This window comes from Talpa occidentalis, unplaced genomic scaffold (genome assembly GCF_014898055.3).
Source record: "Talpa occidentalis isolate TD23 unplaced genomic scaffold, MPIMG_talOcc4v2.1, whole genome shotgun sequence".
NCBI lineage: Eukaryota > Metazoa > Chordata > Mammalia > Eulipotyphla > Talpidae > Talpa > Talpa occidentalis.
Window position 1 is genome coordinate 100,176,405 of NW_026555331.1, and position 27,019 is coordinate 100,203,423.

General features: G+C 37.8%; 1 protein-coding gene across 3 annotated transcripts in view; it reads right to left on the bottom strand.

Moving 5' to 3' along the window:
• RAPGEF5 (Rap guanine nucleotide exchange factor 5) overlaps positions 1–27,019 on the bottom strand; it is a 238,926-nt gene that overhangs the window by 99,867 nt on the left and 112,040 nt on the right. For all 3 annotated transcript variants that reach the window (XM_037508969.2, XM_054692418.1, XM_037508977.2), the window contains 2 exons: positions 13,338–13,411; positions 3,197–3,322 (listed from right to left, as the gene is read on the bottom strand). In XM_037508969.2, coding sequence (XP_037364866.1) covers positions 3,197–3,322; positions 13,338–13,411 — 200 coding nt within the window. The remainder of the gene's footprint in view (positions 1–3,196; positions 3,323–13,337; positions 13,412–27,019) is intronic.

Here is a 27,019-nt window from a genome sequence, read left to right on the forward strand (position 1 = left end):
TCCCACTACCATAATACTTAGAAGAAAGCCAATTCTGTCCCTCTCTTGAAGTTCTCATACTGGCTAATTTTACCTACACCTAGGTAGTAAAAATAGGAAAACCAAATGCTTCCTGAGAAATCTGTGATAATTATACATTTAACTTTTTTTTCTCAGAAACACCTTGGCAAAAGCACAGTGAAGTGTTTCTGTAATTGCACACATTTATAATCATGGCATTTACTAGTTTAAGGAAATATTAAAAATGCCTACTCAGAAAGCTCTAAGGCCCTTCAATTTGTAACAAGATATACCAGCTTTATTCTATCAAATTCATATCTTTCCTATGCAGTAGTACTTCAAAGTAGCTTTCTCATCTTGGCACATATTTATAAAAAGGGATGAGGCATCCTAGAACTGGAGGAGCAATGTAGTTTGGTATAAAAGAATGACTCAATAGGCAACTTGGATTCTACGTGAAATCTTATCATTCTCTACTTAGCTATCTTGGGTCCAGCAATGATAGATGAGGTAGATGAAGTATTTAAAAATCATAAAAGAAAGGAAATCTGTATGTAACCCCAGGGTTTAGTCATTATTGTTATTGTTTTAACAAGAAGAGGAAACTGCAGACTTAGGTTTACATTAAGTAAACTGCAGTTTCCTCTGTACATGCTGTTATTAAAGTGAGTTTTCAAGAGCAAAAGCAGATGACTGATCTTGAAAAGAAAGCAGAGCAGAAAACACAAAAAGGCTACATACATCCAGTTCATGAACACAGTGAGCTTAATGTACAAGCAAAGGTAGAGATGATTCAAACACTTAAAATATAAGAGAGTAAAATAATCTACTGAATGGTTTCTATTCCTAATAAATTATTGTAAAAAGTATAAATGCGTAGTTTCAAAAAACCTATTTATTTAGTGGAGTACTATATAAATATCAGCTTTTAGTCATCCTGCAGGAATGAGATCACAGAGTGACAAAGTTTTTATTTATCATAAGGATGAATGACTCTTAACATTCACCCTTTCTTACTTTAAATTTCAATAGGAAAAGTCTAGATAGGAAAGGCCATCTTTCTGCTTACTTATTTATATCTTTCCTCTCAGAAGTACAAGCTCTTCAGAGCTATGGATGTTAATGCATCCATATTATGACATTCATGCAAGTAGTAAGAAACATTAGTGTTCTAATTTACAATCCTAAAGGTTTACTGGTAACAGAGTAAATAATCGTAATCAAAACTACAAATCATCTGGCACTAAATTTCCGTCTTATGTTGTCTTTACAATCATCAGCATCGAGTTCAGGTTTGTATTATTACATATTTGGAGGGTAATTATATTTTTCTTAGTTGTGACTATAATATTCTAGATACAATTAAATATAAGACAAAGACGAGGCAGATACCTCTGTAATAACTGGGAAGCTGTTTGTGGCATAAGGCTGATTTCCAGCCTTGGTAAAATGGTACTCGTGTGATTTTGAAAGATCATGACCTACCCTAAGGTTATCCCTGGTCCAATGGATCAGTGTGCAATCCACTGTAAAATATGTCATTCGTTTTAAGGACTAACAAGAAAAAATGCTCACAAACCATGATTTGCTTTCATACCCTCAATTTTTAAAATTCATGCTAGTTTCAGATGGAAAAATGTGGGATAAACATGCACTTTGAAATTAATAATATGAAACACAAAAACTACTCTTCTAAATAAAATACAACAAAAGGAGTATTGTTTTATGAAATTTCATGCACACACAAGAATATTTAAATATTATAAGAACATACAGAGGTTAGAAGTCAGTCTGTGAACCAAGTAACATTCAGGGAGCTTTTTATAACTTGAACAAGTGCCAAACTTTACAGTAGTGCCTAGTAAAGAGAAGGAGCCTGAAATCTCTACCCAAACTTAAAGTCAACAACCACCCCAAGATAGTTCAATTAGAAGGATCTGAAATGCTTAATTATTCTCCCCTTTGAGACCAATTGCAATGTCTAGATGTGATATGTTATAAACTACACGGCCTGCCATCTCTGAACATCTCACATCCTCTCCTGCTTGGCTAAAGGCTGGTATTTGTACTGATGACCTTAGAGAAGAAAGAGCATGAAGCAATTTTTCCCTCTTGGAAAGGGTTGAAAATAAAATTCCAAAGAAAAATTAAAGTCAGAGAAAAACATGCTTATAAGCACTGAGGAATTTTCCCTTTCATGAGCAATACTGATAGTTCAGCACCAAAAAGTGAAGTCTTCAAAACAACAACAAAGTCAACAGACAACAATGTATGGCAGAAGAAAGTGGTCCCATTGTCACCCGGCATGACGGCAGTGTTCTCAGTTCTGAGGCTCAATCTGAATAACTACTTTCAGGAGGACCAAGCAGAGCGTCCTTTTCCTCCAGTTTAACGACACACAATATAACTCTTGTTGGAAAACAAACATTCATAAGACACTGGGAGAACTCCCTTTGGCTCTCTCACTTGATGAGAGCATTGTCTATCCATTCTTCTGTTCTTATCACTTTTAGTGATTTCATTTGGTAACAACATATACCCTTGTGTTAAACATAAAAAGGATATGGGGACCCTCCCTGGAGGCACAAGGGGTTAAGCACCGAACTGTGAAGCAATCACAGGCTCTACAGCACGAGTTCAGTCCCTGGCTGGCCAGGGAGCAACCCACATGGCAAAGCAGACCTCTCCTATCTCGCCCGCTGCGTCCCTCAGCAGTGTTTTTCGGTCAGTCTGCCTGTTCTGTTCCCCACTCTGTTCTGGTGAGTCCTCTTACCCCCTGCATCTCTGGCCTGTACCCCAGCTCTTGTATGCATAAATAAATAAATATTTTTTTAAAAAGGATATGGGAATTTTCTTTCAAAATTTGTCTTCAACAAACGATCTAATGGATAAACTCCCAAAGTAAAACCTGAAATCCATCAAGTCAGGATCATAAGTAGACATGCGTTCATATTTGCTTACATGCGTTCTTATATTTCTGCATGATTTACTTTTCAGAAGTGTTCTCTTCTTAAATCCAGTGGCATAACTACTGACTTAAGCCTATGAGCAACTATCATTTTTACAAAGAAGGATGCTTTTGGAAGGGAAAAAACCAAAAGGTAAAGAATTTAAAAGTCTTTCCTTCAAACATACAACCAGGCAGAAACATTTTTCTCCCCTTAAAACCTACACCCCCAAAAAGAAAACAGCTTACGTGTTCAGATTTCTCCTGATCTTTTTTGTCCGTCTGCAAGAACTGACAGTTTTCTCTTGCCAGCTTCTGGACCAGTTCAATTCGTCCAATATCATCTCTTTCCTGAAGCTTGCACATCACCCCTGCCTTAAGAGTTGGAGAAAAAGCGAAGATATACTTAAATCCACAGTCCCAGGACATGACACCACTGCAAAGTTCACTTTATGATAAGCTCATCTTTTCCATCGCCTGGATTAAATCATGATGTTGGTTTAAAAAAAAAAAAAAAAAGCAACTTTGCCTTTCCAAATTGAAATTATATTATTTTAGTCTAGCAATACCGTGCCAAAAGACTAAAAATTGAGATCATGCACCAGTCTACTTTACGAGAGTGAAGATAGAGCGAACTAAATCATTTGCTGCTAAAGTGTTCCTGATATGCTACTATTTGTTCCTGACAGCCTGTTTCCTGTTACATAAGCCTAGCAAGAGGTTAAAAACTCATGGGAAAGTTAGCCAGGAACCACTCTGGCAATAAGGGAGAAGTGATACAGAGTACTAAAAATAACAGTACACAACCTCCTAATTCTTTTGCTTTACCAGATCATTCCATGCACAAATACACAGCAAGAAGATCACAAGATAATTTGCTTTTTCACAAATGGAAAATTACTTTGTGGCATTATTAGGAAAAACCCCTGGTAAGTTATAAAACATAGTGAAAAGTTTATTAAATAAGTTGGGAAAAGAATGTTAACCCTCATATATCAGGATTTGGAAATGATTCAAAAGGCATCATACTTTTTACAATGCCAAAGTACCTAAGTGAATATTACAAGAAGGGGAATATCTACAACTTTGATTACATAAAAATGTTTGTTGTAACACACAAATTATGAAGTTTCTGTTTAAATTCTTTCAAAAATGGCTCATACTGACATATAAGGACATAATCTAGAAAAGAAATCTGAAGTCACTCCTGGCAGAAGCAGTCAAACTATAGAATTTTTGCTTTACCCAATGCAATCTATAAGCTTTGGACTCCATAACATGACCAAATATGGACAAGTGGTCAGTAAGTGATCCACAGCTTCATGATCTTAACAGTTTGTGCTAAAGAAAGATATCCATTTTGTTGAGTGGGTATCAGTGAAATGGAGCCATCTATGCAAAGCAATGACTAAATCTTTATTGCCAAGGCAGGACAACTACTTATCTAGCAGTTGCTCTAACAATTAGGAAGGAAAACAAAAATACCTGAAATGGCCCAAATCACAATTTCCTATTGGACAGCCAGTGGAATTCTTCCATCAAAGTCTCAGATTTATTTTTACAACTTCCCTCACAAGTGAACTTCCAGCTTGTTTCCAAAGTTTCCTTAGACAGGGATCTTAATTTATCTTAAAACAGCCTGTGTGCTGTTGGAGAGCCAGGATTATTGGAAAATTCTGAAACAGGCTAGACAAAACTCTGAAACCACTGAACTTCAACCCATGAGTACTAGTTTTGTCTTTTAAAAACTGAAACCAGTCACTATTTCTTCTCCAATATGACAATCTGTTAAATGTTTAATTACCACTAATAATATATTCTTTTTTTTTAAGATTTATTTATTTATGAATACAAGAGCTGGGGTAGAGGCCAGAGATGCGGGGAGGTGAGAGGATTCACCAGAGACAGAGTGGGGAACAGAACAGGCAGACTGACTGAAATACACTGCTGAGGGGAGCAGCAGATGAGACAGGAGAGGTGTGCTTCGCCATGTGGGTTGCTCCCTGGCTGGCCAGGGTTTGAACTCGTACTGCAGAGGGCCTGCGGATTGCTTCATGGTGTGGTGCTTAACCCCTTGCGCCACCAGGAAGGCCCTATAATATCTTCTTTTTAGTAATTCCTAAGTACATCCCCCAGTTCATTATTTCATTCATTCATTTACTTAAGAGATTTTATTTGAGCAACAACCATGTGCTCAAATCTAACATATACTCTGCAGCTACAGCAATGAACAAAATTAAGATTAAAATTAAAACCAAGTCCCAAATGCCATGGAGCTACATTCAATATGTGATGTGGGTTACATAACATACCAACTGAAATGTCACAGGGCAATACATGGTAGGAAGGAAAGGAAAGCAGGGTAAAGAGGCAGAGAAATGATTAGCAGTCTTGTTAAGATGAATATCAGGGAAGAATTATTCAGTAAAATGATATTTGAATGGAGAACTAAAAGAAGTAAGAAAAGGTGCTTCAAGCAGAGGAACAAGAGTGTAAGAGCCTTGAGGCCTGAATATGTCTGGCATATTCAAGGAAGAAAAAAAAAGTACAGCATGGTTGAAGAACAGTTGTGTGGAAGAGACTGGAGGGGTAGGTCAGAGATTTGTGATATTATATTATGTGGTTTCCTAACAGACTGTGTACAAAAATTAGATTTTTTTTTTATTGGACAAGATGAAAATCCTTTGGAAGGTTCTGAACATAGCACAGGTATAATGTGACTTAGATTTTAACAGGATCATTCTGCCTTCCGGGTTGAGAAAAACCCAGAAGGGGTGGGAGAAATAGTTGCAGCTAGAAGACCAATTAGGAGATTGGTCTTCAGACAAGAGATGGCTTACACTGTGATAGCAGTAGATATGGTGAAAAATGGTTAGAATCTGGATATATTTTAAAAATAAGGTCTAGCAGATTTTGTTTTCTATACGATATTTGCCCCGAGCATCTGGAAGGGTTGACAGTCATTTCATGAGATTGGAAAGACAGGGGGAAAGGTTTGGGAAGGAAAATGGCTACTAGCTATCCAAGTGGAGGTGCTAGGTTGGTAATCTGGAGGTTCATGGGAGAGCCTCAGGCTCAAGGTAGGAATTTGAAGTAATTCTAGTACAGTTAGTATTTAAAACTGGAGAAATAGGTGACGTCACCAGTGGCGTGATATAAACAGAGAGAAGAACTTTAGGAACTGGGTCTAATGCTTAGACTTTGGGAAGATGAGGAGCAACCACAAAACAGCCTTAGAAGGAGTGGCTTTAGGAAGAGAGCGGTGAGTAGTGGAGACAGTGCTTCAAGGAAGAGAGAGCAAAATGCTATCAAATGCTGCTGAAATATCAAATGAGATGGTTTCAACAGAGTTGGTATTGAATTTGACAAAAGTAATTGGTGAGTTTTGTTTTTTTAAAGATTTATTTATCTATACAAGCACTGGGTAGAGTCAGAAGCGCGGGAGGGTGAGAGAATTCATCAGAGCAGGGAGCAGAACAGAAAGACTGATGAAATACACTGCTGAGGGGAGCAGTGGGCATGGCAGGAGGGGTCTGTCGCACCATGTGGGACCCTCACCCTGGCCAGGGATTGAACCAGCGCTGCAGAGGCTGCGGGCAGCTTCTCAGCCCAACGCTCAACCGCTGCGCCACCAGGGGAGGCCCATCGATGAGTTTTAATATACTATTTTTTTTTTAATCTTAAATTTTATTTTTATATTCCCCCATACAATTGCAAACGCCCCATTCTGACCCCAATCCTTCCCCTCCCGCCCCCCACCCCCCAAAAAGTGTCTCTGGTTCATAGTTTTTTGTTGATTTTGATTTTCACTTTCTTATATTCATTTTCCTGGTCCCTTATTTAAGTTTTCTAGATTCCTGCTATGAGTGAGACCATCCGGTATTTTTCTTTTTCTTTTTGGCTTATTTCGCTGAGCATGATCCCTTCCAGCGCCATCCATGTTGCTGCAAATTGCATGTGTTTATCTTTTTTGAATGCTGAGTAATATTCCATGGTATATATGTACCACATCTTCTTGATCCAGTCATCTACTTTTGGGCATTTGGGTTGTTTCCAAAGCTTAGCTATTGTAAACAGTGCTGCTATAAACATAGGGGTGCAGGTGCTCTTTGGAATTGATGTTTCTGTGTCCTTTGGGTAAATACCTAGGAGTGGAATTGCTGGATCATATGGAAGCTCTATGTTTAGTAGGTCCAGAAATCTCCACACAGCTCTCATATACTATTTTTTGAGGAAAAAAAGTTGAGGAAAAAAGTTGAGAGGAAAAAGTGGTTGGGTTCAACAGAAAATGAGAGATGATTCTTCTGAGGAGTTATGTTACAATAAATGGCATATTAGCTAAAGTGTGATGTGGAAGGGAGTTTTGCTCATTTGCTTATTTAGAGTGAGGGATATTCTAGCATATTTGTGTTATTAGAAACTAACCACTAGAGAAGGCAATATAATATAGAGGGCAAGAAGGCATTTTTAGGAGTGATATCCTTCAGCAGGAAAGAAACCCTAAAGACATACTCTCAGACAGAAACATGAGTGTATGTATTTCCCTCACTCTAACAGGAGGGATGGTGAAGTTCAGGGGTAATTAAACAGGTAGGTTGGAATATTTGATGGTGAGAACACATGGTAATTTTTTTCTGAAGATCTTTATTTCCCAGAGAAACAAGAAGTCAAGTTAAGGGATCTAAAAATAAAACCACTCAGACCCAGAGTAAGGGCTCTGGGAAGATACTGGAGGTAGGTAAAAATGAAAGCAGTGCAGACATTTCAGTTGTAAACATAGGCATACTTTTAAGGTAAAGGGCCCAAATGTAAATACATTAAGTTCTCACTTAACACTGTCAGTAGGTGCTTAGAAATATAGATTTAAGGGCAATGATGATAACAAAAGCAGACCTCTAAATAACAACATTTTGTTCACTATCGACCCTGGATTTTGCTTTTGTTATCAAGGCTATAATGAAACAATGAAACAACATTATTCAAGAATCTGGTATGTTCTAGGCTTAGTGGACCTTGTGGCCTCTGGTGAACTACCCAATTCTGCAGCTTGAGAGAAAAAGCATCAAAGTCAATATACAGGGCCTCCCCGGTGGCGCAGCGGTTGAGTGCTGGGTTGCGAAGCTGCCTGCAGCCTCTGCAGCGCCGGTTCGATACCCGGCTGCTTCCCGGCCACTGGAGGAGGGTCCCGCATGGCGCGCAGACCTCTCCTGCCGCCCGCTGCTCCCCTCAGCAGTGTGCTTCGGTCCTTCTGCCTGCTCTGCTCCCCGCTCTGGCTCTGGTGAATTCTCTCGCCCTCCCGCGCTTCTGACTGTACCCAGTGCTTGTATAAATAAATAAAATAAATAAATAAATAAATAAAGATAAATCTTAAAAAAAAAAAAAAAGTCAATATACAAATGAATGAACACTTTATTTACAAAAACAGGCAGTTGGCTGGGGTTTGTCAACTCCTGACCTAGGAGGACAGGAAACTGGACAAGAGTAGATTATAAAGGGCCCTCATGGTTTTATTTTTAGAGCCTTTAACCATCCTGGTCATCCTCTTTAGGGCATTTTTCTTTTTATCGGGATTTTACTGGGACCCATAACCTGAGTAATGCCAACTACATAGGCTGATCTTGAAGATCCTCTTTTAATCAATATAAGAGGGTAAAAGAGGCTCAGTTTTATCCTTTAAGTAGCTTCCTTTAAACTAAGACAACAGAAAAACTATTTGGGAGAGTTTCTACACACAAATGATTAACATTCTTGACACTTAAATGAACTAAGTTTTTGTTATTTAGAAAATTAATTAAAGTTCACCATTTAGGGTTTCTTCTCTCTCCATCCTTGTCAGCCACACATTTAATGTACTGTACTGCTAGTGGAGAGAGATGTTCCTGACCTTGCAACCTCAGGACCTGCTGGTTGTTAATTCATAGTAGAATGTATTAGTCCTAGTCTCTGTGCTCCCCAATATGGCAGCCCTGCATAATAGAGGGGATTGGGACCAGGTGGACATACACAGGACAAAAGTATCATGGAGTTAACTAATTTGGCACATGGCAGAGCCTGTTATCTCTTGGCTAATTTCTCAGACTCTGATTTAGAGATAGACTCTTTCCCTCTGTCTGGAGTTCCATATAGATTTTTATAAAACAACTGATAATATTAGCAATAAAAGGGTAGAACTGAGTAGAGCAATTTTGAGAGATCTTGGCTGTTTTTCTTTGGTTTTAGTGTGAACATAAGTTTTTAAGGAACTCTAAACATCCTTTATATCATATGTTAGGATCCTAATTATAGACTTTTCTTTCATGAGGAAACATATCTTGATTAGAAGTGGAGACTTGGGCACATAAATTATGTATTTTAAATACAAAATACTATCACTTTTAAAACATGTTTCACTTAATTTTATTTCATATTTTAATTAAATCATAATTAAAAAAGGTATACTGCTATCTTGATTTTTTAGATTTCTGCATAACTTTTAGATGCATTTGCTTAAGATTATCAATTCTATAGCACCGTTTACATAGTAACTATCAAAAAAAAAAGGAAAAAAAGCTTTAAAGAAGGGTTACAAGTGCTTCTTTATTCCCTGAAGAACTTTAAAGCTCAGAGAGATGCCTACACAGCCAAGATAGTTTATAAAGCACCTCTTTGGAAGCACCATACTAAACCAGTTGTTCTTTGGGTGTGAGCTGGGGGGACCCCCTTCACAGCTCTGCAATGTAGAGGTTTAATTAAAAAATTAAGTACATATATTTACTTTATATATAAAAATAAAAATATATATTCACTAATATATTTTGGGAACATTTTATGTTAGGAGAAGCAAGATAACTAACAGTCATTGATGTAGACTTCTACATTCTTGGACTATTTAATTTATCCAAGTGAAATTAATTATAAACAGTTTACCTAACATTGCTAGGCCAGAAAAAAAAAAAGATTAATGTAAAACTGTCAGAGAGTAATTTAAGAGCCTTATTTCATGGTCTGCTTTGAAAAAAAATCTCGGTAATGTATAATTAAAAGCTATTCATATGATTTTCAGTGTTTGAGAAATGTTATGAATGTAAATGAAAAGTCTGTTTCCTTTATAAATGGAGTAATAAAAATGTTGGTTCTACTCTTTCAAATGGGGTAAAGTGAAACTTGGAAAGGGTTCCCTTAGGAAAAGCTTCAAGGATGACAACTGACAACTTTTGCGATACAATGTGAAACAGCACAATTCTATCTATGAGAACATGGCTGTATTATCCTGACTTAAAAAAATTACTTTTTCTAAAAGACCTAGAAAAAACATCATGCAAAAACTGCTATCATGGGAATGAAAAAAGAGGATGAAAGAGTCACCTTTCATGAAAGCACTTTTGCAATAATGTAAAGCTGTTCATTATAAACTCAGGGTATTCAGGCAAATTTTTATGAATGACTATATAATAGATGCATTTCTTTAAAAATTAAATCTTGAATAGAAATTCATAAAATTATTAATTTTGTTACTTCACAGAAAATCCAAATGACAAAATAAAACAATGATGGGCTGATATATTACATATTCAATTGTATGTACCTATTTCCAAAACAAAATACTAAATTTCTTCCAGAAAATTTTAGAAAACAAACAATATTAAACAATAATTATAGAACAGGACATCCTCATTTTCTCAAATTTCCCCAAAGAGAGAAGAAAACTATGAAAAATTTGAGATAGAAAATTTTATCCTTTGATAACTGGAGAAAGGCTCAAGAAGTCCCCACAGTGAAAGGTGCATATGAGAGAAAGTGCAAGAGTAAAGGCAGATTGCCTGGTGCCCCTGTACTAGTCTCAGACACCAGGCTAGGGCATCACAGAGCTGTAGACATCATGCAAGGACTCCTACTGTCTGTACAAGTGAGAAAATGCAAGTTTAGGAATAGCATGCCTTTGGTTCTCCTCCCTTGTAAAATTATTTGTGTTCGTATAACACTGTTGTTGAATAAACCCATCCTATACAAACTCTGTGTGATACTGTGTCTTACCAGCACCTGTTGGGAGCAGGGATGGAGGAAGAAATGGCAGACACATGGAATTTATACCTGTTATTGTTCTCAAATGCTTTCTTAATATATTGTATTGCATAGCTAATTTCTGATGAAAGGAAAATACAATATTATACATTTACATAATTGATGAAGTAAGGGGTTTATTACTTTCATATACTTGATTCCTTAAGCTTTCAGACTAATGTGGGGAGATCACCAATATTTTATTTTTTTGACCTGAGAGAAATGATGTATTAATCATTTACAATCCACACATGTTATTGGTCATACCGCTGAGCAAGGCTGTGAAATTCACAAACAATAAAGATGTAAAAAAAAAAAATGAGAATAAGCAAGTTCTTTTTTTTTTTTTTTAAGATTTATTTATACAAGAACTGGGATACAGGTCAGAGGCACGGGAAGGTGATAGAATTCACCAGAGAGAGCAGGGAGCAGAACAGTCAGACGGACTGTGCACTGGATAATATTTATTGAAACTCTTTTGTCAAGTGGAGGGCATATTTTATGTTGCTTTATTTCAACCTTGGGGTAACTTTATAAAACCTCTGCAAGATGAAAATGAAGCACGCTGGTTACTATCACAGTGGGGATACTTAGGTGACAAAAACACTCATGCTACCCTATAGGATTTCAGGTTTAGAGATGCTAAAGAACTGGACTAAAGGGAACAGTCATGCGGAAGAAGGACTAGGGTGCTGCTACCCCGAGACTGTACGCTCTCTTTAGTCCTCCCACATGTCACTGCACTTAAACAGGGAGTTTCTTAGGCAGAAAAAGGAAGAAAAGGAAGAAAAGGACCCATCATATGAAGGCACAACCAGAGTTTTCTGGTAGGTGGGAAACCTGTGCACAAGGCCCCAGTACCTGGGGTCAGTGACTTATCTTAACCTTTTATACACCTAAAGTTTTCAACAGCCTGAGTCATTTTCCCCTAAAATATTCTTTAGGGTAAATAATATGAAAACTTTTCATAGGGTCTGGCATATAGAGGCTCAACTAACTATATACAGACATCAAATGTCACATTAATACATTTTTTAATACACTTGACACACATATACCCATGAGCACACACAAACATTTACTTCTAATTCTGCCTAGGTATCCAAGGGTGAAATTTAGAAAGTTTTAAGCTTACCTTACACGATTTGAACTACTGATGTCTACCCAAGCATTTGTATAGACAAAATAGCAGCATCAAAACAATACAACTGTTGCTCTTAACGGTAGCAGCTGATAAAAGTTTTCTCAAGCACATCCGAGGAGATGACAGTTGCCTTGTTAGGCTGCCCAGGCCTGAAACACTCATATGTATGCTGCCAGTGAACTTAACTCCTGACTTTCAAACCTGAACAAAGTCTGTTTCTTACATAATTATTGATTCACATTTGGTTTCATGATTTCACTCCTCTGTACATCCTGTAGATGTGTAGTTATGTCACTGAAGTTGAAAAAGTCATAAAGTCTCAAAGAACAAGGTCTGTGTGTCCTTTGAGATACACAGAAAAATAAAATTGTGTTAAAATAGACTTTTGCCCACAAAATATGCTAAAAACAAATAGAGAATAAAGACAATTTAGGTTTTGAAACAACAGTTCCATTAATCATTTAATGATTAAGCTAGAGATGATATCAAATACATGGAATTGGTTGGGGAATCTCTGACTAGGTTTTCTTGGAAATCTAAAGTGTAACGTCAGCATGAACTTGTGCATTGCAGCCTTTTGATATTACCATAGCAAAACAATTCTGTAAATGAATTAAAAATTATACCTGCAAAATTTACTAATGTGATTATTCTGACCAGACTCAACAGATCTGGAACTCTGAAGTACAATGGGTCAACCAAGTAAGAATATTTAAATGCTTGGCTTTTATAGAAAGTGAACAGTGCCCAGAGTTTTTATGGACAATAGTATTTGGAGGTAACTGCTACCAAAAGCATACCCATGCCATGAGTTAGAGCTATGGAGGGCTGGCACGGAATCTCTGGCTGATGAGGCATTACATTGATCTGGCCTACCAAGCCCTGGCCACCATGCCCTTAGCCAGCACATGCTCCTCTGCAGCCTCAAGTGATGTTCAGCCCAGAGAGTGCTCTTTACTTCCTTTTCGTGCTTCTTCTGGCAAGCGGAGTATGTCTATCTGCTCCTTCCCAACGAATCAAATTATAAATGTTATCAGTAATTGAGGGTTCTTCTTGTGAAATGACTGTATCAAAATAAGCATTTTATTCCCCATAATTTCACTACACAACAGGAAAGGTAAACAGAATCCTTTGCAAACACCTGCAGTAGTTGACCACTCTCAACACAGAGGAGGCAATGAGCCATTGCCACAAAATTTATCTTACCTGAGAGTCTGGAACACTTTCAGCTTCTGTCACAGGTCCATGTTTGTCACTGTTTTCCTCATTTTGCTCAAGTGCTTAAAAAAAAAAAGAACAACATTACGCAAATGCAGCAAACATAAGAAAACTTCAGATCTTTTCCGTTCAGATAGCAATCTGTACATACATCATTTATTAAATCAATGGCTGTGAAAAAACTTGATCTTAATTCTACTCTTTATCTAAACCCATCTAGGCATCACCATGTCAACACTGTGTTTCCCCCATGAGGGAACAGGGATACAGATGAAGACTCATTTAAGTTCATGTGAGAATGTCATATTTTGTTTAAATTAATGTGTTTTTTTTTAGGTCTGATAGCTCAGTGTTATATAATAAAGGAAGCACAATATTTTATTTATCAATTGCTCAATGCATTTTTACCATAAAAGTCTAAACTATACAGTCCTGATGTCACCTTTTCTCTCATTTTCCCCTAGTAGCTCCCTGCTAAGTCCACATTACCCTTTCTGCATTGGTGTAATAATCTCCTAATGCAAAGCCTTTGATTCTAGTTTCTTTATAATATGATCCACCTTTGGCATAACTGCTAAAATAGTTTCAAAAAATAAAAAATAAAACAACATGTCATGCTTTGGCCTATATATCACTTATCGTCTTAACTATTCATAACTGAAGGTTTTCCTTGAATTCTCTTGCTCTTTCCTAATCTCCAGTTTCACACTGACATTCAACAAAAAAAGGTAATGTACTCAACTCTGATCCAAGTACAACGATCTAGTTATTTTTCTTTTTCTACAGTTTGTTCTTTAAACAAATATCTGTTGAGTATCTACCATGTGCCTGGCACTGGAGTTATTTCTGTGAAAAAGACAGATAAGCCCCCGAACTCATGAAGTATATACACTAGCTGGGGAGACAGCCAAAGAACAAGAACAACTACATCTATGATTACTAAAAACAAAAAAAAAATTAAAAATAAGATGAAATTTAAGGTCATGAAATGACAGAAAACCTACTGGGGGAGGAGAGGTCAGGAATGCTGATTCTCTGAAGAATTACTATTTGGGTTGACAGTGAAAGGTTGAGATGGAGTCATCCGTGCAGGTGAGAATGGAACAGGATAAGCCAGGAGAGAGGAAAGAAGACTGGAAATTCAGCGATTAGCCTAATAACATGGGGTAGCACTGAAAAATTTTTAAATTGGAAATTGTATGATTTGATGTATATTTTCAAAAGTTCTTTATGGCTTCTTTGTGAAGAACAGATTTAAAAAAAAAAAAAAAGCATGAGCAGAAGCAGGGAGTCCAGAGATAATAGCTCAGACCAGGAAGGTGGCTATGAGCTGAAGCACATGGTAGATTTGAGCTGTATTTCTAGACAACATGAACACAAGAGGAAGAGAAGGGAGATGGGGAGAAGAACAATTAAGTCATTTATTATATCCATCATACATTTATTCTTTGTGCTCTCTCCATCAAAAGCATACAACCTCATTGATAATTAGCTCACTCATTCTACTTCTGGATTCAGAGTACATTGTTTTGTGTAATTTTAAACATGTGTTTTCTGTTCTGAATTTTTAAAAAATATCAGTTTCATGTACTTTTTGCCTTTGCATGCCTTTTATATCTACTGTGTGGTGTTTACCCTGGAGTCCACTAAAAACACTGTGTAGAGTTTATGAGCTCTATAAAAAATAAGAGGGATGAAGTGACCAAAATGGCATGATTTGACCAGTCCCACTTACATAAGTTACTTCTTTCATGACTATTTAATACAAAGTGGGGGGAGGGGCAGAGGGGTAACTAGGATAACTCTTGCCAGCTTAGCATCTGAAGGCAAGGCAAGAAGAATGGGAGTGGGCTGAAGCTTTTCTTCTATCTCAGCAAAAATTTCCATTCATGCTTGTTCAAAGGGGGATCCCCTGTTGCTACTGTTGCCTGACTAGGAAGAAACTTAAGAATAAAGAAAAACATTCGTGGTCTCTCTAAAAAACTAGAGATAAAGAATGCAAGGGGGAAAATACCAGATAACATTCTAGATTCTACTTCAAAATGCAATGTGCCATAGAAGTAAGAAATTCCATTTATTGAAATAATATAAGTCATTTTCCTCCATCCTGTAATGGCAAGTAATTTTCTTCAAAGGCAATTTTGGGATGTCCAATGAGGCTTAACTTTTGTCACGTGAAGTTAACAGTCATATCATAGTACTTAATTTATGCTATATTGGACCTTTTTTTATTTTTGTAGATATTTTTAACTTTTTTTTATGGATTTACCTTTGGTTTATAATACTGTGAGTTCAAGAGCAACAGCTTTATACCCTGATATGTGTAAATATTGCCCCACACCCACCACCATATTTCATTTGAGACCATTCACCATTTCAGCTTTATTTCAGTTTTGCACTTTAAAGTTTTTAGCTTCAATTACAATAAAGATAATTACATTTTGGAATATTCTTGTCAATAGGTTCATGTTTTTGTTTTTGAAATAATAGCATTTTGGGATATAAGCATTTCTTTTTCTTATCTTAACATAGAATGTGCAGGATTGAGAGCTAACACTATGTTTTTGAGATTTAGGCAAATTCTTAATACAGAGAAATAGATTCAGAGGAGGAAGAAATTAGAATAAAAGCAAACTTGGGGGAAATTTAATTCTATATTTCTAGCAAAATGCTACAATTCTTTTTTTTTAAATTATGTATATATATATATATATATATATATATATATATTTACATCATTGTTCCTTTTTAAACAATGTTTGCTTTTTTCCCCCCTCAGCTGTAGTCCCCATAGTCCTCCACCAATTCACCCGTGCACCATCACCACAGTGCCCTGTGCTCCTCTCTCCCTCCCTCCCTCTGATCCCTCTCCCTCCTCCTCCCCTGCAGGTGTCTCCGGTTTATAACTGTTTTTGCTTTGTTTTGTATTGTTATTATCCCCCACCCCCACCCCGCTGATGTCTTCTTCGGTTCCCCTATACTGGAATTATGCTCAGTGAAATAACTCAAAAGATAAAAGAAAAATATCGGATGGTTTCACTTACAGGAACAATGCTACAATTCTTGCTACATCTTTAAAGACCTCAAGATTCCTGGCCTGGAGTTACATACATTTTAGTTAACAGAGTGAGAATTAGAAACACAAGCAAGTTAAGGGACTTGGCAAAGGTAACTCAGCAATCTACTCATTGTGCATAATGGAGACACTCAAAGTTCTGGGAGACTCGACCTCAGCACCCTGATGATGAAGACAAGAATATGGTTTCCTCCGACACATACATAACAATTTTCTTGGAAATACTGAAAAACTGCAATAGTAAGAATGCATTTGAGCCAGTGGTTTATATATATAACACAGGAATAAAAATATTTATTCTAGAATTCCAAGGATTTATGACCTTCCCATGAAGTTACATGCAGGAAATATATAGTTCGTCACTTGAAAGGGAGCAGTATATTGACCCTTTAATATGAAGATCAAGTGTCAAAGAATAAATAAGGAGTCAATTTCTCTGTTCATGCCCCCTAGTCAACAGGTCATGTGTTGGAAGGATGAGGAAGCAGTTATTTACATTTTGGGGCTTAATTTTCCTTTTATCTGATCAGAATAAGAGTAGGTTAGGGAAAGTTTCCTATGCAAATATTGATTCTGGGACAGTTCCCTTCTGTGAAACACGTACACAGGAATGACAGCCTCTGGGACCGAGGGAGGCTAGGAGCCTCCCTCTGCCAACACAAACCATCCCCTTATCTCTCAACACACAGAGCCTAAAAGTAAGAAAAGTCCTTTGAAAATAATTTACGACAACAAGAATCACAAGCACAAGATCTAAAGCATATATTTTGAATAGTAAACATGAGAGCCACATGAGAACAAGAGTATATGAGGATTAATTAGCACTAATTCACATTAGAGTACTTAGTTTAAATGTATCTAATTGTAAGCTAGCCAGGGGCGACTGGAGATGAGTGACTGCTGGCAGCCCCAAGGGATTTTGCCTGACCGTACTTTCTGGTTGCCTTGGGGACAACAGGTTCCCTCTCCCCTCAACTTACTAGGGGGGTTGCTGAGAAAACTCTCCTAAAAACTCTAAATATATCACTATTTAAACACAAACAGGATTGATGTCCTTTGAAAATGATGTTTATTTCATTTCTGCTGGTCAGTTTTGGGAAGGCACACAAACAAAACATTGCACACACAGTGATCATAATGCACTGCAGAAGGCTGAGTTGACAGTGGTCTTTAAAAATCAATCGAACTATTTTTTTTATGAATTACACTACCAACCAAAAAAGTTGCTGTGAACAGAAATGTAACATTTTGAGTCTCAGGGCAAGAAATCAGCAAATACAGCTAAAAACAATCCATCTTGAGTACTTTGCCAAGAATGAACGTTTTGGCAATACTAGAATCTTTTACCTGGGCAGTGCTTCTACAGAGAAGAAGCTCTTTAGTAAAGGGTCTCATCTGATGTTCGTACAACCTGTTTTATAGATGAAGTTAAGTTACCTGTCCAAATCTCTCCTTATAAAATACATGTATCTGAGGCAGCTCAATTCTGCCTCAGACAAGGATGGAGCAGTACAGCGAGTGCTGACAAAAAGTATACATGGGCAAATCCACTCACATGAATCCTGAGCGGTATTACTTTCCATTTTAAAAAATGAAGCAGAACAGAATACAATGGAAGGAAAAATTAAAGATCAAAATGCATTGCAACAGCAAAAGTATTTTCACAAATGTGGATGAGAGTGTACCAGGTCGGGCTCTTTTGTGTGTTCTATGGATTGTGGACACAAAAATGCTAGGAAAACATTGAGGTGATTCCAGGCAACAGGAGGCAGAGCCCAGTTCTTCATTATCTAAATAATGGGTTATTTTTTTGTACCATTCCTGGAGAGGAGCCACAACATTTATTTTAGGAGGCCACTCAACACCGCTCTATCCACCTTCAGCAAGGAGCACATTCCCTGTGAGGTGGCGTGGAAAGGAGCAGGCAGCCGCAAATGCTGACAGAGTGTATTCATTTTTAGTTACCAATATATAATCACAAATATTTCAAAATGCTTGAATCTCTTTATTCTTTAAAAGTAAGAGCAGCTGCAACTTTCACCTCATCACTATATTTCTTTATCAAAGTTCGAAAAAAGTGGTCTATATTCACCACCCACACACTCCAAACAGTGTTATAATCTGGCCCCCTCAGTATCATTCAAACTTCTCTTTGAAAGCTAACCAATGACCACTAATCTCTGTCCCAACAGTTTTTTTCTGTTCAGCTTCTTGGCTGAGTTTGAGACTTAATTTAAAACTCTCTTTTCTGGATGCTTAGTATCCTTAAACCCTAAAAAAAAAAATGTTTTCTGCAGGTTCTCTTTTGCCTCTTTCTTCAGTGATTTTATCTGTTCCATGGGTTCAACTTTCACCATTATGCGGGTTATTCTCCACTCTGTTTGCACCTCTGCCTTCTTCTATGAGTTCCAGGTCCAAATCTCCAGTTACACACGGAATAGTTCCATTTCACAGACCATCACAAGTGCTACGTAAAGTAGCTGTGACAAATGCAGTGGTACAATCTCTATCCTCAAGAAAGAGCCATCTATTTAATGGGGCATTAAGGCACAGAGATCTGAAATCCCACGCATTGCCTTTGATATGTTCTACAAGTCTCTTACTCCTCTCAGGGGTCTGTATTTTAGTTTAGATCACCACCAGGCATATTCCTATTCTTCCCTCCTCTAAGTTCTCACATCAATCTCTCATAAATCCTGGCACTTCTATCCTGAAATGTTTCCATCCTTTTTTCCTCTCTGCCACTGTCATAGTTCATGACCTCACCACTTCTCACCTGGACCACTCCCACTGCCTCCTGGCCAGTCTCTCCCTCAATCCATTCTCCACACAGCTCCCCAAGTTCCATTTCCAAAATGCGAGTCTGATTGTGACATTCCCCCATCTCCTGCCTCTTCCCACTTAGCATGAGAGTCGTGCAGGGAGCCCAGTGCCAGTTCAGGCTAGTGCTCTGGATGTGGCGGACTTAGTTCAGGATGTGCAGGATTTGAGAACTTTGACATTGGTGATCCTCACCCTATTAAATACGGATTAACGTTTAAGCTGAAGCCTCAATGTAGCCTTGTCATCAGATATGAGACTCTCTCACCAGGTGTTCTCCCATGTTTCTTTGTTTCTCACTTGGCATGCCCTTGTCCCCAGGTGACAACATTCCCTAGGTCCCCACATTTTCACCAAGTGAATTTTCTTGCCCAAGCGGCTCTCCAGCTCCAACACTGTTTCCTTTGTGAGGCTTCTTCTAAGTCCTCACCACCTGTCCCCACACAAAAGGAGAATCTTTCCTCTTGACCTAACAAAGCTCTTTATTCTACACATTTAAGGTTTGGTTTTTTAAATCTGAGATTTTTATAGCTAACAACACAAACCTTCATCTTTACTAATCTATACAATGAGTTTCTTGAGGGTAGAGAAGATGCTTTCACATCTAAGCACCTGGGATAATTCCTAGAACATTGGGCTAAGTGGTAGTCTATTGAAAGAACAAAGGGAGCAAAAACGTCACAACCAGTTAGGATAAGGGAGAAGGTAAGATTATAAAAGACTTCAAAGAAAAGGTCGATTCTATAGGTGGGTGAGGTAAGAATAGGAAAAGCAATAAACTGTAGAACAGGTATAAATGGAGGCAAGGTAGAAAAAAATGTCTGGGATCTGACACAGGACCAGTGAATAGAACAGTGATGGGAAACACCAGAAAGAAAAACTGGAAAAGTCAGCTACACTTGGGTGCTGGACTAAGGAGTTCCGAGGTCATTTAGTAGCAAGTGAGAGGTGATGTGAGTGAAGGAAACACAATCACCATTGTATGAAATCTGAAAGGCTTGTAAACTCTTACTAGCTTTCAGACACATGCTTTTAATTGGGGATTTTCCCCTTTATTCTTCTCCACATTCCCTGGTAGAGGTACTGGCAAGAATGAACTAATGCATTTGGTCACTGTGCACTGACTAATAATTTTATACTGCCAATATTTGTTAAATAGCAATTCAATATTTCTTATTAGGGCTAGTGAGAAACTGAGTTTCCATTAATAAAAGGTGAAGAACATTCTTGGAATTTAGCAATTCATTTCATTTGAATCATCTCACTTGCTAATTTTTCTAATTCTTTTAATTCTTAATTTCCCCCACACTTGTAATTTTCCTGACACACTACTAAGGATAGGAGTAATTATATAAAGAGATAAAATCATGTTGCCCCAAACCAGCAACACTCCATGCATGATAAAGTATCAGAATTATCACTAATCACCACCTGATATCTGACAAGTCTACAAGCTGGCGGGGCGGGAGTCGGGGTGCTGACTTGCTGGGCTGTGAGCAACATGTTTGTGTTCACTGAAAACCTATTTGTCAGCAATATTCAGATCCAGCAAAAAGCTTTAATAAATTTCAAGTAGAGATGACCAACTTCCTTGGTCAAAGCAAGATCCATTTTAACTGCTCTTTGATTGATTTTTCTGTGGAAATCTGAGTTATGTGAGAGCATATGTCTATCATCCTACAATAGATATTTAATCCCAAGTGATGTTTTAGGAGAGGTATATAATTGGCCTTCTCCTTAATCACATCCCAAGCACAAATATGATTATCCTTATTTTTCAGATGAGAAAACTGATGCCCAGCGATACTAAATAGCTAGTCCAAAATTACACAGAAAGTCAATAGAGAAGATAGTTAAGTGGCCAGGTCATGCTCCTTATCTGCTTCAATATACTAGGAAGATTTAAATGGTCTAAAATGAACTGAAGTGAAATGGGAAACGAAACAAGACGTTTATTGCAAAGAGTTAATGACTTGAATTTTCCACCAGGACTTAAGTCCCTTTGAAAATTAGAGCTAAAATTACTCATTTTTAAGGTCCCTTCATACACCTTTATCCACTAACCCTTCCAATGAATTTATATAGACCAGAAAATAAATGTTTGCTACATGAAAGAAATGTATTGCTTTCACTAACATTTGGATAGAGTTGTGCTGATGTTCTGGAAATCTTACATTCAGACAACGTAATGAATCTGAAGGGAGCAAGCTAAAATCAAAGGTAGCTGAAAAACTGCTTGCCCCCATCAGATGCTCCATGCTTTGCACACTTTGCTGGCGGCTTCTCAAGCCACTGTGAGCTGGACTCTGAGCCTCTTCTCTGCTGCCTTGCTGCCTGTGTGATTTATCCCCATCCTATAGGCAAAGAGGATTCCATTTCAATTCTTTTGACTTTGTCTTATAACCAAAACCCTGCAAACGTCCTTTCTTCTCATTTCATAATAAGTTTTTACAGTGTTTTCTCTTGAGTAACATTTAATGCATGTCCAGTCAATGGAAAAGTTATTCAACAGAGAAAAATGATAATGTCACCAGAGAAAATTGTATCCTGTATTAAATCCTTTAATTAGAGAATAAATATTTGCTCCATAGGCCTGGGTAATAAAGAGGAAATCAGTACTTGATTCCAGTAGCCTATTTGGTTGCCCTGCCTTTGAGAAAATATACCAAGAAAAAACGAAGTTTTCTTTTAATGTCAAGATAGCTTGTACATCATCCAACTAACATAAAACCTCAGTAAACAAAAACTGAGTTAATATTAGCTACAATTTTTCTTGAGCATTTTTCTGAAAGGACAAAAAGATTTTTGTTTCTTAAGTGCCTTTCAAGAATGTGTGTGTTCTGGGCCTCCCCTGTTGGCGCAGCGGTTGAGAGACTGCCCGCAGCCTCTGCAGCGCCAGTTCAATCCCCAGCCACCGGTGAGAGTCCCACAAAAAAAAAAAAAAAAAAAAAAAAAAGAATGTATGTGTTCTGGCAATACAGGTTTCCACTATTCTGCTATAATCACACGGTAAAAGGAATGAGGGGCAACAATGTTCATTTTCCTAAGAAGATCCCAGTGTACTCTGCTACTCATCTCTACTCTATTTCACTCAGGAATTAGAATTTTAAAAGATTTATCTCAGGGAATAAGAGAAAAGTGATTTCTGAGCTGAACTATGTGCCAACAAGAAGCTGCACTCATTTACACCATCTCATTTAACTCTCTCCACCCCCAACCAGCCCAAAGCCATGGCCATTTCCTCCATTTTGAAGAACAAGAAAATGAGGTTCTGGAACCCACTATAGCAAATGGCTAGGCTAAGCCAGAACTGAACCTGAGTTTCTAGATTTGTTTTACACAGCTACACAATTCTGTCTCCAGAATAGTAAAACAGAAAGCATCAACCGAGCATATCTACACTGACAACCTTGTTAACTAAGGTTTTATGCTAGACCAGAAACCTATATTTTAAAAATAACATTTATTGTAACTTTCTGTCACCCGATGCTCATAAGTTTTTCTGTCCCTGAATTATCAGTAGTTCTACTACTAAATCTTCCCATTGATGTTACAGTAGAATTCTAAAACATACAGAGGAACCACCAAGAATTCCCTAATGGCCCAATCAATCATTCAACCAGTGGGGTGGGGGAGAAGCAGGGGTGTGCAGCCCAAGAAAAGGCCAGCAAAGATGTGAATATTTTACCTAATCCTCATCTAAATCTATCCTGTTAGAATTCAAAGGAATTTTCTTTTATTACATATTTGAGGAAAAAATATGGCAACATTCCTACAATACTACAATATTTGTAATATATTATCTTTGTCAAGTTGCATTAACTCACCAAACTTCAACTTTATTACCTGCAAAACGGGGATGATGATAATCACTAGCCCCACAGGATGGGTATGTGGAAGAAAGGATGGATGTAAAATGCTCAGTCAAGGGTACTACTTTATACTACAAAACACAGTAATGTTTGTTTTTCTTTCACATTTTCATCTGTGGATGGGACCTTTTTTCTAATCAGAACCACCTCTTATTGGAGTAGAGTAGAGGCTCAGGGACATAAAAACAAAGTCATTAGTTTATATTCCAACATCCAAGGTAGAATTTTGCAGTAAGACAACAAAGCCTGAAAGAGCAAAATCTGTAAAGAATGTCATCTCCCTTTACACATCAAGAATCAATTCTGAAAGACTCACATCACAGATCCTTCTTTTCTGGGACACCTCAATCACAGGTCTGTCCCTCTGAAGGAAGTGGCCAGGGAAAATTGGACTACGAAAGTTCAAGGTTGTCCTGGAGTTGCTGTAAGTGGAGGATGGGGAGGAAAAGGGGGGAAAAAAAAAACAGAAGAGATGGGCTCCTATCTCCCCTGACGGAGCTCGGGTTCTGAGAGGGTGTGATCAGATAGATGCTTAAGGAGACATTGATGATACAGGTGCTGGTTTACACACAGATTCTGCCTTGGCACAGGGAGGACAGTGCCCCAAACTCTGTTTCTAGCCCCACAGTGGGGCCAGCATGCTCACAGTGAATCAGCTGGGGAAACAGTAAGGCTAGGGCAGAAGAGGTATAGAGCTTGTTTTTCCTGAGTTGATTTTCTTTCCCAGGATGGCAAGTTTGTAAGGACTCTGCAGTTTCTACATGCCTGGGGACAGAAGCCTGCAATGAAGCCTTGGAAAAGACAATGGGCTAAAGGGGTGGAGCATACAGCAGGGAAACTGGGGGGATCTACAGCCCCAGAAAATGCTAGATGGAATGGAACAGACAGAAGGTCCAGAGACACTGACCCAGCCAGTTGGGCTCCTGCCCATCAGTGCAAATCCCAAGGGGAAGCAGAGTAGAGGAACCCAGGAGGCACCGTGAGGCTTCAATGACACTCATATGCCAGGAATCAAGTGCTCCAAAAGGGGGGATTTTAATAAGTCCCAGGCAGAAGCACTATCCTGAGCAGATCATTTACCACAAAAAAGAATACATGGCATTTGTAAGGACCAGAGCACAGTTGCCAAAAATGGAAACACACATTTCTTGTCTATGTTTCAGTGATAATTTTGAGAACTTGTTATATTACCATTGTTGAGTAATAGCTCATAACATAAAAAAATTCCTATTAGATTATGAGATAAAACAACCAAGTCAAAATAGATTTGGAAAGAAAAAGTTTTGATACAACATTAGCTATCAGATAAATTAATTTTCACATCCATGCTGAAGGCACTGTGCCACATTTCCTTCAAATAAGTGTATGTATTTTGAATCATCACATAAAATTGACAAAACTAGGTTATTTTACCTTTCTAGCTTTCTTCTTAAAGTATCAAGGTAATATAAAACCACAGTACAGTAGATCCCAGGAAAATTCCTTTCCAGGGATCTGGACCATTTAAATAAATGTAATCTGAACAGAATGTTCATTTGGTTACAACTAATCCTGAAATTAGTTGACTCATGCAGGCCTAATATTACTAGAAAATGAAGCAACTTCAATGACTTGGATTTAGGTTCAAATGCTAAGCCTGAATCTACGTCCATAGTGTCAGGAGTGAAGTGTGCTGCCCTTATGCTCTGCGGTCTGACACAGCCTTTTCCCTGAGCAGCAGAGGGAGACAACATCTCCCTAGGGACCATGGCTCCTGGGACAATGTCCCCCCACACCTCCACTGTGAGCAAGGGAGGTTCTTAACAACCTCCAACCTCACTTAATAGCCTCCACTCCAAGGGTGGGGAGTTTGCTTCCTTACTCATTTGTAATAAATCTGGGTTTGCTACATAAAGTTCCCTCACACAGAGCAAAAGGGCCTGCACTTAATTCTAACTTTGCAACTAGGATTTAGAAATGGGTCTTTTAAACAAAACTAAAAATCAAAATGAAGAAAATAAGAATAAAACTAAGATGGCAATTATATTAGTCATATTTTGCTCTCTATTGCAGTTAGAGTAGAGGAAAACAGGCATCATTTCTTAAAAATGACCATATTTTCTAAGGTTATAAAGATAAATGCCACCTCAAATTTCTCACAGTCATTTTCCTACAGAAACAATAACATAAGGTATAAACTTCCTCTGTTGATCTTGATAGGTGTTAAAGTTAATGTTTCATTTTATTAAATGTTTGCATTTTCAATAGATGGAAGTTAGCCCCTTTTTCACAAAAGAACCAGACAAGCCTTAATTCTATTGACTAGGTATCCACCCACTATTTACAAGGACATGGTCTTGGTTCAGGTGCACTTAATGGGAGGCAAGATTAAATGCACTTCCCCTTTTAAACTAGTGCAAGCCACTCCCCAAAAGTGCTTCCTGCTAATAAGTATAGTATAGAAATTTCTGCCAGAATGTTTGCTTATTCCTGACTGCCCACCAAATAAAATCTGGTAATAATTCTCCATTTAAAAAGGTTTTACAACCAATAATATGAGAGCTTTGTAAGTCTGCTAGCATTCCCACGAGAAAATCTCCATTCAGGTAGAGCAACATGGAAAAGTTAGGCAACTGTCCAATAAATGAGTGAGCAGCAGAAGCATAAATGGCATTTTTTTTATTCCCTCTATAATACTTGGTTTATACCAACACTGTTCACAAAACCCCAGGTTACCCTCTGAGACTGCAGATCACACAGACTTTAGAATGTGTCTGACCAAGTGTGGTATCTAACCCATTTAGGAATGAAGGCTGGTTAAATGTTCAGATGCCTGGGCCTCCATCTGCATTTAACTGGAGTCTCCAGGATGGTGATGAGGAGCAGGCAGGAATTGGGGTAACTGCTAGGCAAATTAAATGTGAGAACCACTGCTTCGGAAACACAAAAATCTATTTAGTAAAGGAGGAATTTTGATGCAGTTGTTCAGAAAGGAACTTTAGGGTTGTTTTTGAAAACATCTATCTCTATTTCCTCATCACCAGTCAAAGACACTTATGTCAAAATGTACTACTAAAACTGAAGTTGCACAACGCATACCTTTACTGATGCCAGGGTCAAACCTATCACCGATCTCATTTGGAAATCACAACTCAATTACTGTATACAATACGGAAGTGCAGGAGTTTTACAACCTATCTTAAAAATGCAAATAGCTAGAACCACAGTTTATCCACTTACAAAGAAAATGTCAGATTTAGAAATTCTGAAATGTCAGTTTTTATGTGTTACATAAATGGAAAGAATAGTTTATGAAGTAAATTTTACTTTTTAGTCATATCAGCATCACTTATTCTGGCAGAATTCAGAGGAATCAAATTGAGAACTGTGCAATCCTGTGGTGTATTATTTACTTATACACACACACATTATATTTATGTCATTTTCAGTTTTACTGAGAGAAGCTCCATTTTCATGGCTGTTTATACAATTAGACTTTTAATGTGATGAGTGATAGACAATAGCTGGGTCATATAGCCAAGACAGATTTCCCCTGATAGCTCTTACTTGTCAATACAAATGACAGCAGAAAATGTTCCCTGAGGTGGAGGTGGGTGGGAAGGAGCTTCTGTAGATTTTCATAGGAAAAGATAATGAAATAAAAATGTTTGTAAATTAAATTATCAACAATTTTATGCCCGTATTCTTACTGGATAGACAGCAATGGGTGACTAAGAGAAGCAAAGCTTCCCACCTCACAGGGGACTCTAGTCACCAGACAATTCTCACCTCTTCCTTTATTATAAAAACAACAACAACAACAAAGAAAACCAAGGCTGAGGGAAGCCAGTGACTGACCAAAGGGAACACAGGCCAGTGTGGGAGTCAAAATCCTGATTCCCTACCCGGCACTGCTGGACTTT